The 17,914-nt window shown below is 38.8% G+C and overlaps 1 protein-coding gene across 1 annotated transcript in view; it reads right to left on the bottom strand.

Annotated features, from left to right (window-relative positions):
• LOC121881144 (neurexin-3a-like) overlaps nt 1–17,914 on the bottom strand; it is a 93,996-nt gene that overhangs the window by 47,962 nt on the left and 28,120 nt on the right. The window contains exon 3 of the mRNA XM_042388792.1: nt 17,005–17,166. Coding sequence (XP_042244726.1) covers nt 17,005–17,166 — 162 coding nt within the window. The remainder of the gene's footprint in view (nt 1–17,004; nt 17,167–17,914) is intronic.

The raw sequence follows: 17,914 nt of genomic DNA, 5'->3' as shown, positions 1-17,914 counted from the left end.
TTAAAATCCTGATGTTTGTTTACAAGGTGTTAAGTGGCTTTGCCTCCTCTTACATTTCAGAACTACTGTCCCCATATCACATTGTCAGAGAACTGAGATCGTCTGACCAAAGACTTCTGTCTGTCCTGAGATCCAGGACAAAGCTATTCCATCATGCAGATCGCATAAAGTAGTGGTCGTGTCATGTCTTGACCAACAGTCCACAACCCAGAGATACTGTAATACTTTACTGTCATGGAAGACTAAAGAATTCAGAAAATATTCACATCTGAGAATCTGGATTCAGAGAATTAAGGCCTTTTTTTAAATGACTCAAAATAATTAATTGATTATCAAAAATAGCTGGCAATTCATTTAATGATTTTATGAAAAAAAAATACTATACTGTATATTCATATTGGTGTAACCCTCATGTAGTCACACATGTGATGAGCACTTGACTTTTACTGTTGGTGTTGTAGTATTATCAGTCACATGGTCTTGCCATGAGACACTCCATGAAGTGTTTTACCAGAATGGAGCTTTTGCAGAGTGTCGTCCCGTCTACAGGGTGGCATCATTTCCTCATCAGAAAACAATATGAGCTGGCATCCTCCTTAGTCCTTAAGTTATGACTTTTAGAAAGTAGCCCAAAAATAAAGAAAGTAGTATTGATGTTAGGTAAAAACATGTATAATAACTTCCAGACAAATTGGCACAACGCAGCAAAGAATTCATTTCATAGCAGACATTTTGGCAACATTATGCTTTGTTCAGAGCTGAAAGAAGAAAGCATAACATCATGCTACAGCTCCCAGGGCAACCAGGTATGAAAGATTGAATCACTGAATCAAAATGAATAAATATAGTTATACAGTGTATGAAATAGCTAATATAGTTTTAAAATAATTTAAAAATAGAACAGTATACATTCAAAATTTTCATAAGGTAACCACAACAAAAAAAGTGAATATGCAAAAAAGCCACATGATAACAGAAAAAAAACATAGCTTACCCTGGGATACACAGCAACTTCAATATGAAGGTCTAAATAATAATATTTTCACCTGACCTATAACAGAGTGTGAATAAGTGAAATATAATTATAGTAAACATATTCTCTCTCAGTATACAGCTAGCAATAGTATTGTGTTTACTTTCCTCATTTAGTCCTCTCAGTGCCACAGCAAAATGCCATTTACCTCCACTGTACTGGCATGGTGACATACAGCAAATCAAAATGTCTGTGAACTTATCTGCACAGTGGTGAGAATAGTATTCAGATCATTAACTTAACTTAATACAACAAAGCAATACCACAGTGTACAAACAGTCCATTTTAAGTAACAGTCTTTCATCCAAAACTTTACAAAAAGCTGCACTATGCAGTTTTATATTCACAATGGAAGTTTCTACATGTAATGTGAAAGGTGGTACTTGTAATGGCAAACCCAAAGACTGTCAACTCTGCAGTTTCCCTCATCAGAAACATCTGTTTTCAGTGAAGAAGCTTTGATAAACCTACTGTAGACTACCTGGCAAACACTTAACAGCAGATTGACACAGTTAGTGAAACCGGTGATCATAGTGAAGCATTTAGCAAATAAAGAGTCGGTGGATATCAAACCAGAGCCAAAAGCAGACTGAATACTGGACTTACATTCATCATACAATCACATAAACATGACTCCAATGGTTGCTCTATGTCTGCTGGATGTGTCAAAGGGTAACTATTCCTGTCACTTTTACTATAACAATTTTATAATGTAATAACAGGTGTGAAAGAAATTTGAATAGTAGGTTATCATTTTATAAATCTTTCATATATATGTTACAAATGTTTTCAAACTAAGGAGTCAATGTTTGTCATCAACTGAATGTGATGTAATGTCATCGTCATTTTGGGGACACATGTTGGTGAAGAAATCCTACTCCTAGGCTAGTTGAACTCTTGAACCTGTTTCTATCTGAGGGTTGCTTGCTGACCTCTGGGGTTAGCTAGAGATATCTTTGTCTTAAGCCTACTGTTTTAGAGACCATACTTGTTTGTAAGAAGGTGTAATGGTTTGTGGAAGTGTCCATTTAGGGACCAGACTGTTTTTAGCTTTGCTTCTGGAGAGGTATAAAGCTGTCTAGTTTGAGTTCACAATCTTTAGAGAAAGGGCTGGCTTTAGGGAAAGGGCCAGCTGAACAACATGCTTTCTCTCCAAAAATACAAGATGATTGTATTTTTGTTTGTGTTTGGACATTTGTATAATTGTTACTGATGATGTGATGGATTGTACAGTGTTTACAACTGCTTCAACAAGTAACAATGTTTAATGCTTTCTTTATGTCTCCATGTGCCTTCTTTCTCGAGAGAAAATTTCCACAACATTTGGGGGCTCGTCCGGGATGCTAACCCACTGGCCTTTTTCCTGGGAGAGTTGACCTGTCCAGTGGCCAGGACCGATCCTAGGAGATTGCAGAAACCTCGGGGACCTATGTAAGTTAGGGTCTTTTTGCGAGAAGGCTGGGGTCACCTTCCAGGAAATGGGGACAGTGGTGAGCAATCTTTGGTTTGTTGGTAATTGTGATTAATTCTGTGGAAATTGCATTTGTTATTTGCCTCCAAAATTTTTAGGAAAGGAAGGGAGTTTAGTTCGAAGGCATGCATTGGTGGTTGTTGAAGTTTTAATGGCGTCATAGATACTCTAAGCTTAGAGAGGGAATTCCTAGGGAATTTGCCTAAAGTGAGAGAAAAGTGTTCTCTTGCCTAAAAAGTGCACAGAAAAGAGGCAGGGTTAGAGTCCGCTGCCAGGGTCCCTTTCAAGGTTAGAGTCCTTGATAAAAGCTAATAGGGGTTAGAGTCCCCTGGGCTAAAAGTGCGAGGTAAGATCGGGAACAACAAACGTGAGCCTGCGTACAATACGAGGTGAGATCAGAGTTCCATCAATATGTGAGCCTGCGTAACTAAAAGCCATATAAATAAAAGGGGTTAGAGTCCCCAAAAAGGCCTAAAATACGAGGTGAGATCAGAGTTCTATCAATATGTGAGCCTGCGTAAATTGTTAAGAAGCGCTTAGTACGGTTCGAGTCCGTGCTGTACAGTACTGTTTTTCTTTGTTTGAGTTACTGCATTTTGCTGTGCGGGTATGTGTCTGCAGCTCCTACCTGCAAAGAAGTTAATGAGAGGAGAGTTCAGAAAAGATTTAACTTTCCAAAGCAAATGTTAGCAAGATTTTGTTAAACTCGGGAGAGTAAAGGAAAAGTGGAAAAAACATTTAAAAAAAAAGAAAAAAAGAAAAGAAAAGTGAGTTATGATGGCTCTGTTGCCAAAGTGGCATAAGAATTCAGGATTTCCTCAATATGGGAGTCTACAACATGCTTCTCTTAGGAATCTGAGATAAAAAAATAGGTCTTAAGTAAGAAACCAAAGTTATTGAATATTGTTTGTGTTTAAGTGGTTGTACAAGGGTTTGTTTTATTGATGCATCACATGATTAGGCTCTTTCTGATGATGGAGATGTGCTTAGATTATGGAACACAGGAGGGAATCAGTGAGGAACTGAAGAGACCTACAACTCTGATATAGAATTTGTGTATGACTGTTTTGTTGTTGCATTGCACGGTTAAACATGATGTGTGTTAAAAGGGTAGACATTACATGCTGTAGCTTTGGCCCACACCCGTTTCAACTGTCTTTAAGTCGTGTTTCAACTGTGATGTTGTTATTAATTGACTGTGTTTGAGCTTTGGACAGTTTGGTTGGACGAAATGGGACGGTTGAAGATGTCATCGAGTGTCAAGTCATTTTGAAAGGTTTTGTGGGACAGAGTAAGCAGAGAGGCCTACACACAGGCAGGGTCTAAAATAACCCTGTGCAGCAGTTCCCCCAACTCCTTCACATGAAGGCATATGGTCATGAACGACACTGAACTGAGTTTGGACAGCAAAACTGAAGCTGCTTCGGGGCACCAGGGCTGTGAGAAAGCCACAGGAAGGACCAGGAGGGTCATGTGGATAAGCCTGGTGTAATACAAGGACAAAAGGACTCGATTCAACACTTGCTATAAGCTAGTGGCTGCAAGGGTCTGAGCAAGACTGGTTCTGAGAAGAGCCTGCTTGAACTCTGACTGCAAGAGTTGTTCTCACAAGGCTGGGACGAGCAAAACCAAGTTTCTGGGACAGTGTTTAGAGGTTTGGTAAGATCATCACTATCGAACCCAGGTATATGACTCTGGGACAAGGAGAAACATCAGAGCAAGGGACATTGTTCATCATCATGGGACACTTTTCATCTAGTTATTGTACACTGAGTGTTGTATAATACATGCAGTTTCATGTTTGAGAATGTCTTAATGTAAGAAGAGTCAAGGATTTGTGGGTTGTCAAAAGGGGATCTCATGTTTACCTTTTTGGAATGTGTTGAAAGAGGTTTAATTTTACATCAGATGTAGTGTTTTTGTTGCAATGTAATGATGATTAAGTGTTTAGGTGTTTAGGTTTCAAGGAAAATGTATTGAGTTTGGGATCTCTTGAGTTCTGATATGCACAAAGGATTATCAAATGATAAAAGGAGGGAATGTGAAAGAAATTTGAATAGTAGGTTATCATTTTATAAATCTTTTATATATATGTTAGAAATGTTTTCAAACTAAGGAGTCAATGTTTGTCATCAACTGAATGTGATGTAATGTCATCGTCATTTTGGGGACACATGTTGGTGAAGAAATCCTACTCCTAGGCTAGTTGAACTCTTGAACCTGTTTCTATCTGAGGGTTGCTTGCTGACCTCTGGGGTTAGCTAGAGATATCTTTGTCTTAAGCCTACTGTTTTAGAGACCATACTTGTTTGTAAGAAGGTGTAATGGTTTGTGGAAGTGTCCATTTAGGGACCAGACTGTTTTTAGCTTTGCTTCTGGAGAGGTATAAAGCTGTCTAGTTTGAGTTCACAATCTTTAGAGAAAGGGCTGGCTTTAGGGAAAGGGCCAGCTGAACAACATGCTTTCTCTCCAAAAATACAAGATGATTGTATTTTTGTTTGTGTTTGGACATTTGTATAATTGTTACTGATGATGTGATGGATTGTACAGTGTTTACAACTGCTTCAACAAGTAACAATGTTTAATGCTTTCTTTATGTCTCCATGTGCCTTCTTTCTCGAGAGAAAATTTCCACAACACAGGTAAGTGCTGTGTTTACAGCCCCAGAGAGACAAAATGCAGCTTTAAGTAAAACATATTATCAGTAAAATGTACATAAAGTATTAAAAGTAAAACTACTCATTATGCAGTAGAATGATCCTCAGTAGTGTTGTAGGATTACAATGTATATACAGTATATTGGATTATTTTTACTGATTCATGACTGTGTAGGCAGTGCTTCACTGTTGTAGGTGGTTTAAGTGAAGCTAAATTTAACTACTAACTACTTATACTGTTAAGCTCATGTCTTTTTTTAAAAAAATGTACACTGTAAAACATGTGACTAGTTATTATAGCTGTAAATAATATAGTGGAGTTAATGTTCATGAAATGCAATTGCTACTGGCCTGACTTTGGAGCTCATTTTGCAGCAAGTAACATCTAAGAAACTTACTAGAGTAAAAAGTATATATTTTTTAAATGTAGTGGAAGAGACTATGCTATACTAATGAATGCAATACAAATACTGAATTACAGTAAAATACTGTTACTACTGGAGAACAGCAGTCATTTCTATTTTGCTCGTCCTCAGTGTTCAGACTGTGAACTCGTCCTTTGTATTTCCTTGTTAGATACAGTATACAGGCACAGCCAGAGGGCTCCATTTGAGTGGTTGATGGGGGTGCAATGACAATCACAATTATAGCAATTATGTGTTATTGTAGGCCATTATGTGTTTTGTAGGCTCTGAGATGTAGGCTTTCTCTGTAATTGCTGGCTTATGAAAAGCATAATAATCATGGGCCAGCCAGCCACAGGGGCTACCAAGGGCGACCAGTACCTGATGCCATGGTAACAAAACATTTATCCATAATGCCACTCTGTAGATGGTGAGGACAAGAGTATTGGCAGCAGGCAAATTAGCTCTAATAGCAGGGAGTGGAGGACAAGAGGGTGCTGGACAGCAGACATAGGAAGAGCTGGTGGGTGCTGCAGATGTGTGGGTGGGTGGGCCTTTGATGGGCAGAATGTATGTGACTGTATGGTGGAGAAAGTATGATGACAATGTTTCAGACAGTGTGTTTGTGACCAATGTGCATATATTAATGTTTGTTTATGTGTGCATTATATCATGCTGTGCAGAATGAAAAGCAGTCGGTTTTCAGATTTTGACGCTTTGAAAATGGCTTTACATAAAATAACTTAGACTAACCTGTGTGTAACAGAATAATTAGGATGTGAACAGATCACCTCTGAACAGATATGAATGCCATCTGCATTTTTGCAGTAATATCAGTTTATTTTTTCCACTAATTGAACCTGTCATTTGACAGAATTTGCCTTAAAACTAGCATCCTTTCTTCTTAGTCATTGATACCGCTCGTTCCAGTTAGAGTCTAAGTCCATCCAGGATAAAGTTCATAATTCTGCTTTGAAGCTATATAAAAGTACTCTTTGTGTAAGCTTCATAAAAGCAGAATTTGGATTGCAATTGGATTGCATTAGATTACACAGGTGTACCTAATAAAGTGCTTGATGAGAGTACATACTGTTTTCACATCTGAACCTTGAAGGGGACATTGACAGATGTTGCATATCAGATTCTGTCTACATGTGTTGGCGAGCACTACTGCATATGCTGTAAAGACTTTTGTGGCACCAGAGGGATCTGCGTGAAATTTGATAAATTGCCTTCAAGGTGCAGTGCGTAGGATTTAGTGGCATCTAGCGGTGAGTACCTGACTATGACTATTGTATTATTAGTATTATTATTATTATTATTATTATTATTATTATTATTATTATTATTATTGTATTGTTGACTATTGTATATAATGTAATGTACATAAATTAGGGCCCAGTACAACTAAATGTAAACACCTTAATCATTAAAGCTGCAAGCAGCGTTGAATGGGCCTTCGCACCCTTGTGCATGTTGGGGTGCAGTGCAGTCCAAGGGCTTCTGTCACAGGCATGTAGATGTCTCCAGACCTGGGCTGACAGGTCTGACTTTACAAACATGTAAAGTGTGGTGCAACCAGAGCATGTACAATAAAGTTATAGCAATTTCCTCTGTCATGGCGAAACATCAAATCTCAACAGTCAGAGGATAACAATTTTCTGCAGTATGAGACATGTCTGTCTTGCTCTCCCCTGTGTCATCAAAATTATGCAAGTTTAGGGCCCATTCACTTTAATTTCAATAAATAATTTGAAAACTTTCGATGAGTTTGTGTGTAAAAGAAATTCACTTCCTAATTTTCATCAAGTCTATTTTTAGAAAAGTAAAGACTTTTAACCCACATGACCTGGTCAAAGTTTGATTGACATGTGTGCTGTCAGGTGTGTAGAGATAATAAGTAACTGCAGCTGGACACAGAAAAATACTTTGTGAACCACTAGGTGCTTGGGCCTTAATAAATGAAAAACTGCAGTACAGAGCTACAAAATTTAGTTATGATTTTGTTTTTCTACAGCACTTCATCACTTAACAATCACCCTCACTCCATTTTTTCCTTCCCCTCATAGGTCATCCCCACTACTGATTATACATATAAGACCTACAATTATTGCAAAATAAATGATAATAACCCCAAACTTCATACAAAGTTTGTAGATAATGTACTGTAAGTATATAGACCTTTATGCTATATCCTATAAAACTGAGCTACATTCAACTGTCACACCCATCCCCCGCCTTTCTTCCCTCCTTCTCCCTGTCAGATCAAGAGCAGGATTTCAGAGCAATCTTCTAGTGGAAATATCTTCATAAATCCCATGACTTTGGCCAAATCTTACATGAAATATCATATTGCTTTGTAGGAAATTTCGTCGCGAATCCATTGATACAGGTTTCAAAGTGGTCAGACTTATAGTTTAGACATAAGAACCATTTGTTTGACACAACATCCATGCCTAGAGATTGCCTTGAAGTTTTTAACAACTTTTGTTCAGCACAGTGTCATAAGTCATGTATTCAAGTTTGAAGCTGATACCATTAACGCCCTGGGAGGAGATGGCGTTTCTTGGGGGTCCAAAATTGGCGCAAAGTTGTACTTTGATGGGAATATTTCGGACTTCCTGTTGGATTTAGGTGAGGGGTGTCGGCATATGATTTGTAGGTCTTAACGAGACAAATACTTAAGTTTTGGTTTGATCTCTCTGCGACATTCCTACGGGCCGTGGCAGAGATATTAGATACATAGGTGGTGCTATAGAGCACATTTTGGCACTTTGGGGGATAATTTTTACATTTTATCAAACTTTAATACCTGACTTATCACACTGTGCTGAACAAAAGTTATTAAAAACTTTGTAATAACTCGAATGGTTTAGATTTTATAAGCCCCGAAAGTTGGAGTGCCACATTGCACCTTACAATGTAAACCAATGGGGAGGCAATCTCTGGGCATGGACTTTGTGCCAAACTGAGGCGTCTGACATCTAAACTATAAGTCAGACCACTTTCAAACCTGTATCAATGGATTTGCGACGAAAATGTGATTTTTAGTGTAAGATTTGGCCAAAGTCATGGGATTTATGAAGATATTTCCACTAGAAGACTGCTCTGAAATCCTGCTCTCAATCTGACAGGGAGAAAGATGGAAGAAAGGGGGGGCATGGGTGTGACAGTTGAATGTACCTCAGTTTTATAGGATATAGCAGAAAGGTCTATATACTTACACTACATTATATATAAACTTTGTATGAAGTTACTATCATTTATTTTACAAAAATTGTAGGTCTTATATGTATAATCAGTAGTGGGGATGACCTATGAGGCGAAGGGAAAAAATGGAGTGAGGGTGACTGTTAAGTGATAAAGTGCAGTAGAAAAACAAAATCATAACTAAATTTTGTAGCTCTGTTCTGCTGTTTTTCCTCTATTAAGGCCCGAGCACCTAGCGGTTCGCTCACACTCTCCCTTCAAATATATGAGTATTTTTCTGTGTCCAGCTGCAGTTACTTATTGTTTCTACACATCTGACAGCAGTGTTCAATGCTTAATTTTTTCTGAGGGAGTACATGTGCTCACAAATGAAAAATGTTGGAGCACACATAGAAATTCAGAAGCACAATGAAAAGTGTTCAAGTAACAGTTTATTAAAGAAAACAATTCATTACATACATATTTAAACTGTGTGTGTGTGTGTGTGTGTGTGTGTGTGTGTGTGTGCGTGTGTATGTAAATCAAAATTTATGTTGTCTTTAGGGATGCATGATTGTGGCAAAAATCATAATCACGATTATTCTTCCTCAATATTGAGATCACGCTTATTTAACATGATTGTTTTTTGACTCTCATTTTTTCTGATTGGTTATGGTGATATAGCACACATATTCCCACTTGGCTGAGGACACTATTACAACTGCAATCATATATTGCACTAATAGTAAAGAAAGACAATATATGAGGGAAGAACTCAGGAAGACTAGAGTTTTTGGGCTTAACATTATAACTTTAATGAACATGCCAAGTGGGTGGAGCAGCAGTGTTTTTGTCTTTTTGAGTTCATTATATGGACAGGATTAAAGTGTAGGATTTAATTTTTGGTCCACAGTACAGCGTGTAGGGTGACTATAATGTACCTAATATGCTGGTTGTCAACCGCTGTTATAAACCAAAAAGATGAGAAGAAAAGGTATTTTCAAACAGAATGATACATCCTGTCAGCCGACGGATTTCCTATCTGTGAAGCCGAACACAGCAACTCCTCCACGGACTGTTTCACCCTGATGGTCCCGTTGTTTCTTCCGCAGGCTTCATTTCACTTAACTGACCGACAGACCCCCTGGTTCTTCCCACTTTAACCTAAATAACAAACCGGGGCTCGGTGGTCCGGTTGGATCCAAACAGAGAGCGGGGGCTAGCTGAGAGCCGAGTAGAGGCTAACTGGTTATGCTTCCTTCCCGTCATGCTGCAGCTAATGTTAGCCTTATTAGCGTCACCACTTTCTGTATCCATCATTTCAACTTTAAATCCCTCTAGCGTTTCATATAGTGTTATGGTTGTAATTTGCAGTCACACAGTGTGCGAGTAAATTATTTTTCCACTTCGCACATATCTATTTTTAGGAACAAATGCGAGTGAAATACTCGCACTGTAGAGCCCTGTGACAGTACATATTTCACTCAAACTTTGACCAGGTCATGTGGGTTAAAAGTGTTAAAAGTACACAATTTTGATGACACAGCTGTGAGCAAGTTAGCCTTATATGACAAACATCATCTGATACACATGAAGTTTTCAAGGTGTACACTACAGTTGATATACAGTGAAATGATGTTTATTTAAGGCGTGTTTTCTAGCACTATATTGTGGACACAGGAAATGATATTCAACTCCTTCATGCAGTGTTAGACAACTAAAGTTACACTTCTTTGTCCAGCAAGTACTTGTGGCACCATACATTTAAATGTATGACAGACATGAAGTGCAATCAGGCAGATTCCCAGAGCTTTGTGATTCATCAGCTCCTAGAAAGTCCCAGAAAATGCCATTTTATTGACATGATTGGTGCTATTAGTGGCTCAATTACTGGGCGTCGTGATGGCCTGATGACGTGTCATCATGCAAGCTTACAAAAACAGCCTGCTTGAGCTTGGCTCTTCCTACTTGGTCGTACTGACATCGTGGTAAGATGTGTTTTCATTTCTGTTGCCGTTGAGATTTGATGTTTCACCATGACAGAGGAAGTTGCTATAACTTTACTGTACATGCTCCAGTCTGCACCAAACTTTGCATGTTTGATAAGAGTCCCGGTCTGAACACGTCTACATGACAATATTTTATCAGTGATGTAAACTGGCTGAATAGCGCCCCCTACAAAATTGCAGCAAAGCAGCCCCAGCAGCAGGCAAAATAGTGGACAAAGGAAGTGATGTTTATCTCCTTCTAGCACTGTCTGAAAACAGCCCGGGTCTGAAGACATCTACATGCCTGTGACAGAAGCCCTTCGACTGCGCCGCGGCCCGATGTTGCAAAGGCACGAGGGCCCATTCAACGCTGCTTGCAGCTTTAATTATTACTATTACTTTATTATTTAATGATAGTAGCAAATATTTCATTTGAATGATAGCTCCATATGCTGCAGCACTGTTTTCATTTCACTGTGCTGCTTGATTTGCAGATTTCTGAGTTAATAAATCAACAGTGACATATTGCATTGGGCAATGTGTGTGACAATGACATTATGAATGAACTGTATGCATGTGTGCGTGTTAGCCCACACATGAAAATGCATTTCTTGTTTGTTATGTGACTCCACCATGATATCTCTATGTTTCATCATGCAGAAATAAAGAACTCAGACGTGTGTGTAAGTGTTTGGGTGTGTGAGGGGCGGGTGGTACAAGGAATGACAAACCTGTCCAGCATGGCAAAAAGCAGGAAGTAGGCCAGAGGGGGATTAAATGGTTACTGTGCCACTTCCTCCCTCTCCCTGTGTCCCATCTGACACTGTGTGTGTGTGTGTGGGTGTATGTATGTGTGTGTGTGTGTATGTGTGTGTGTGTGTGCATGTGTGTCTCTGTGGAACAGTGACAGAAAACTGCAGCTACTGGCTCCAGTCAATATGACATCATGTGCTTGAGGGAACAAGATGTGTGTGTGTGTGTGTGTGTGTGTGTATGTACATTTGTGGGCGTGTGGGTGTGTGTCTGTGTGTCTGTGTGTGTGTTGCAGTGTGTATAGGGCAAATCTTACACCTTGAAAACAAAGTCCCTTAAAACCCAAAATTCATCTGTCATAATCTACTGTTCTGTTGCAGCTCTACTGAGATCCATTGGCATGAATTACAACAGTATTTGTAGCTGAAGCAAAACTAAATAAGCAAATAATAATTGTTGACCCTTTAATAAAGGTTATGATATAATTTCCCAGTCTTCTGTCTGTTCTTGAAACTTTTATAGTTATATATGTTGTGTATGCATGTAAACATATCAATGTCGGTATATGATCTATAATATCTGGGGTTTATTGTGGAGATCTGTTTGCAGTGTTTCTCCTATATGCTTGCAACAGCAGCGCAGTGCCACTGCTAAATGTTGAATGCCACAGCTGGAATTTTACATTGTAATTTAATAGTCACAACAAATGCAAACCATACACACTTTCACCACTTCAAGCAGCTGACTGGAGCTTGTGGTGAGCGGATTGGAATTGGTGTCATTGCTGCAGCCTCTCCTCCTCTCATCTGCTTGCCTGTCCGTGTTTGATTGAGGGTGGGGCTCAGCTCCTCCACACACACACACACAGCGGACAGTAGCAGAGAGGCCGTGGTGGAGACAGTGAACCAAGTGAAGTGAAACATAACATTTTACTCGAGTTGACGAGAACTATGCTCATTACTGTAAGTGAAGTAAAACATTTGCGACTGAAAAGCCAATATGTATTTTATCAAACCACCTGTTAAACAAATATAAACATGTAGAAAAGCAATATTTTCAACTGCTTTGCCCACAGTCTCCTTAAAGTCCCCAAAACTTAACTACTGGCTGAAATGGCAGCCCTCCCTCCCAAACCAGCCCCTCCTGTCTCTACCAGTGGTACCTGCAGGGACAGGATGAATGACTGATGTCTGTGTTCTTCATTCCTTCTAAACACACTCAGTATTTTGATGTCAGAATATTATTTATTTTACTGACATTTTAGATTTGTTTCCAGTGAGATATTGAGTTTATATAGTTACTTTGCTGTTGTAAACATTACTGCTCTGGAAACAATATTTAGTTATTTTTAAAATATAAATCAATTCTAATCCTGTTCTGAATTAGGATTACTTCAGGATATAGTGCTTAGTTCATTAGTGAGCATATTTTTTTCACTTTTCTATTTGCTAATGTTTGAGTGTACTGTGAAAAACTACAACCAGCGATTTTTTAAAATACATATTGTAAAGTCAAAAATAATGTGAAAGTGCATAGTTTTTAGTCAAATAACATCAAATATTCTTGGGGGAGAACCCCTAAACTACCCAACTGTGTTGAAGCATTTCATTCTTTGACATTTATTACAACAACTATGGCTATCTAGGCCTCCAGAGTCCTTCTGGTGTCAAAAGCTCCTGTAAATTATCACATACATGGCTCGATGAACATGTATGTCCTGTGAACACTCTTGACATATTCCGTTTCGTCCCTTTTTTAAATCAATCACCAGTAATCAACACCCAGGTGAAGACATTCATTCACCCTGAAATCTCATTTTATGACTTCACCTTAGCCATAGAATCTAGGCTACTGCAACACACACAAGCAAAAAAAATCATCATCTTATCATTCATTGACTGCACAAACAAAATCAAATATCCTGCAGACCTATTCTGCATCTGCTAAGAATGTACAAGTGTAGTGAATTTCATTAAAGGTTAGAAATATGCTCCCTCTGATTTGGGCATTTTGTGGGAGTTGCTGCAGTGGACTACCCGAGACCCAATGGAAGGGACTGATCTTAGGGTTAGGGTTAACCCTAACCCTAACCCTAGCTCTAACCCACCAACTGCGGGAGTGATGTCCAAATTAGAAAATGTGAATCATGTAGCAGGTGGATGTGACTCCCTTCGTTGAGACCTACTGATAGATGTAGCAGTGGAGCAGAGGAGAGAGACTGAGATAGCGATGTAACCGACCTGCACGCTATTTGACATGGTTTTTTTTTCTTCCCAGAAACAAATAATTTAAAAAATATTTGTATGAAACAAATATTCGTAAAAAACGTATTTGTATTCAGAACCCCTAAACTACCCAACTGTGTTGAAGCATTTCATTCTTTGACATTTATTACAACAACTATGGCTATCTAGGCCTCCAGAGTCCTTCTGGTGTCAAAAGCTCCTGTAAATTATCACATACATGGCTCGATGAACATGTATGTCCTGTGAACACTCTTGACATATTCCGTTTCGTCCCTTTTTTAAATCAATCACCAGTAATCAACACCCAGGTGAAGACATTCATTCACCCTGAAATCTCATTTTATGACTTCACCTTAGCCATAGAATCTAGGCTACTGCAACACACACAAGCAAAAAAAATCATCATCTTATCATTCATTGACTGCACAAACAAAATCAAATATCCTGCAGACCTATTCTGCATCTGCTAAGAATGTACAAGTGTAGTGAATTTCATTAAAGGTTAGAAATATGCTCCCTCTGATTTGGGCATTTTGTGGGAGTTGCTGCAGTGGACTACCCGAGACCCAATGGAAGGGACTGATCTTAGGGTTAGGGTTAACCCTAACCCTAACCCTAGCTCTAACCCACCAACTGCGGGAGTGATGTCCAAATTAGAAAATGTGAATCATGTAGCAGGTGGATGTGACTCCCTTCGTTGAGACCTACTGATAGATGTAGCAGTGGAGCAGAGGAGAGAGACTGAGATAGCGATGTAACCGACCTGCACGCTATTTGACATGGTTTTTTTTTCTTCCCAGAAACAAATAATTTAAAAAATATTTGTATGAAACAAATATTCGTAAAAAACGTATTTGTATTCAGACACACCTAGTAGATATAATATATGATCTACTGGAAGGACTGGTGCAGTGTGAGTTAAAACTTGTGTTTCAGTACTTGATTAAAAACTCCATATCCTTGAGTTCATTGTCAGAGGGAATTATGAGCTTTAATTATGGATATACACAGAGAAAAAACAGGCCAAGTGGGCTGAAACTGGATGACAATAGCAATGCTGTTCAGTCACGGTGCTTCTTATGCAATAACCCATTGATGTTTGGAGATTTAGTTTGCAGGAATGATAGCTGTTGGAACTTAATACGCTTAATTCACATCATAAACATTGTGTTTTCACCAATTGTAACCTATGGTATGACTTACTATTTGAAACATCTGAGTTTTGGTCATCAAAAGCTTTTTAAATCTCTCTTTCCAGAGCTAAATTTGATTCCAAAGCACCATGATCCATTACCCAAGCTGCATTAGGAAAATTGGGCCACTCATACACATGTGATGAATGAGGTTTGAAGGAAAGCACAACTTCAAAAAGTCTGTAAAGCACTTTAAAAAACATCACAAAAACACTGTTAAAGAAACATTAGAATCAGCTGGCTTTTCATTTTGAAGATTTAAAAAAAAAAAATTACAATTTGGCAATTTTGGTTTTGCTCAGCAGTTTAGAGGGCAGTGAAGCACTGAATGAAACTTTTGATGTGTCCTTTAATGTTTCAAAAACTTCTTGGGTCAAAAGCTATGGCACGGAGTATCAGGTTGGGATGTATTTATGTTCTGGTGTTGAAAATGATTTGCCTTTGTTCAAAAGGATTGTCAGTGTAATTGTTAGAGATGACAGCACTTATCTTCTAACTTGTTAAGTCTCAACAATGTATTTTGATGATCACTTAAATACATTTGGCATTGAGAAGAAAACATATGTCTTCACACTGATCTGTGTAGATGACTTAATGTACTACAGACCTTATGATAGGCAATTTTCATATGACACCGATTGCAAAATGTGTATCTTCCCGAACTGTAATTTTGTATGACTTTTCCATGCTGAACTGTTTTCAGTTAATGAATTATGTTTGTAGTGTACCTGCCTTTAAATAGACAATACTTTTGTGTAAGTTGTTGTCTTGTATTTTTGTAATTGATAGGTATGTGGGGTAGGTGGTTGTGGTGGAGGGGGAATTGGTTGTCCAACATTCATAACATTGTATATTAGGGATGCACGATATTATCGGCATGTCATCGGTATTGGCCGATAAAAGCTCTAAAATGAAATATGTCGCCTTCTCCTCCGCCTCCTGACAGTGCTTCCCTCAATGGACTGTGTCACCTTGACAGTCCTGGTGCTTCTTCCACAGGCTCCATTTCACTCAAGCTGCCCATCAGACCTGCTTCTTCTTCCCATTTTAACCTAAATAACAAACCGGGGCTCAGTGCTCCAGTTGGATCCACATGGAGAGCCGGGGCTAATGTTAACTGGGAGGCTAGCTGGCTGTGCTCCCTCTGGTCATGCTGCGGCTAGCGGAGCATTAGTGGTTAGTTATTTAGGTTAAAGTGGGAAGAAGCAGCCAGTCTGACGGGCACCTTGAGTGAAGTGGAGCCTGCGGAGGAAGCATCGGGACCGTGGGGTGAAACAGTCTGTCGAGGAGATGTAATGTTCGGCTGCACAGATAGGAAACACTTCGGCTGACAGGATGTACCACTCTGTTTGGGGGGGGGGGGGGAAACTTCTTCCTTTTGGTTTATAACAGCAGTTGGCAACCAGCGTATTAGGTGCATTACTGCCACCTTCTGCTCCAGAGTGTGGACCACAGATTAAATTCTACACATTAATCTTGTCTGTCTTATAAACTCAAAGAAAACTCTACTGCTCAATCCACTTGGCAAGTTCATTAAAGTTTTAATGCTGAGCTCCTGATCTCCAATCTTCCTAAGTTCTTCCTTCATATATTGTCTTTCTTGATCATACTTAGTACAATCTATGCTTGCATGCATAATAGTCTCCTCAACCAGCTGGAAAAAAATATGTGCATATATCGGTATCGACATCGGCAATAGGCCACAATGAGTTGGAAATATCGGCATATTGGATATCGGCAAAAAATCCAATATTGTGCATCCCTATTCTATACCCTCACCTGTTAGTGTTACTATATTGGAGTCAAGTGTAGTCTGGTAGAGTAGTGCTAACACTATTCAGTGTTAGCCAGTGTTAATTTCCAACTTACAGTGTTGAAATAAGTCTGGGTGCGTATTAAAAAGTCAACCCTTTCAGAAGTGTTAATTTAACACATAAAAGAGTGGACACATACAGACACTTTTCTGGTGTTAAATTTAACTCTTTCAGAGTTAATTTAACACTGGTGATTTTGCTGTATACAAGCATGTTTCACTCCAACATACTGTAAACAGTCAGTCAGGCACTTTACCTCCTTGAGACAGCCCATGAAGTTGTTGCTGACTGGAGATCCAGGCAGGTCAGCGGTGCTGGGGCTTCCACCCACGTAGAAGAAGTCATCAGAGCCCAACATAGTGTAGTCTTCCTGGGTGTAACCCGTAGTGGTCAGAATCCCATCCACTGATATTGTAACCTGACAATAAGGGATGAATAGTGAGGTTGGAAATAAAATGTTTTTCTTGGATTATAAAGATAGGAGGAAGTCTACGGTATTGATTTGGAATTCACTCAGGTCTGTATGAATTCAAAATCTCTGGTAGGTTGCGTTTACCTCTGTTATGGATCAGACAAGACAGATAAAGAAAATCTGACATCCCATCATTTTCTTTACCTTTGATGTGAGTTAGCAGATGCTATTTGTGAGAGTTTAAACTATTGATAGACATGAAGGGTTAAGTAGAACGTCAAAATGAAGACGTTAACTGAATTTAACTCCAGACACTGACAAAGATGCGTTAATATTACTCTGTGGTATTTGCTGTTTTATTTTATCTTCTTTTGTGTCTAAATAAGTGAGGGAAGAAAGAAACTAAAAAAGACATTGTAACAGAAGTAACATAAAGGAGCAAATGAAAAACACTCACAAACCAATGGAAAGGAGGGAAAAGGGAGTGTGTCACACCACACTAAATCAAATGCAAACATATAGGACACACAGAATGGAAGGTGCAGACCCACACTGCAGGATGTCTAGGAATAACTTATTGTCAAAAAAATATTTGATCTTTGACAGCATTTGTTTTTAGAATTGAAAGTCTGAAGAGCAGTGGTGGAAAGTAACTAAGTACATTCATTTAAATATTGTATTTTTGTACCATACTGTATATAATTAGTGCTTAAGTACAACATTAGGTACTTGTGCTTGACTTGAGTGTATATGC

The sequence above is a fragment of the Thunnus maccoyii genome, chromosome 16, assembly GCF_910596095.1.
Source record: "Thunnus maccoyii chromosome 16, fThuMac1.1, whole genome shotgun sequence".
Classification (NCBI taxonomy): domain Eukaryota; kingdom Metazoa; phylum Chordata; class Actinopteri; order Scombriformes; family Scombridae; genus Thunnus; species Thunnus maccoyii.
The sequence above is the reverse complement of the archived record's forward strand: the minus strand, read 5'-3'. Positions and strand labels throughout refer to the sequence as shown.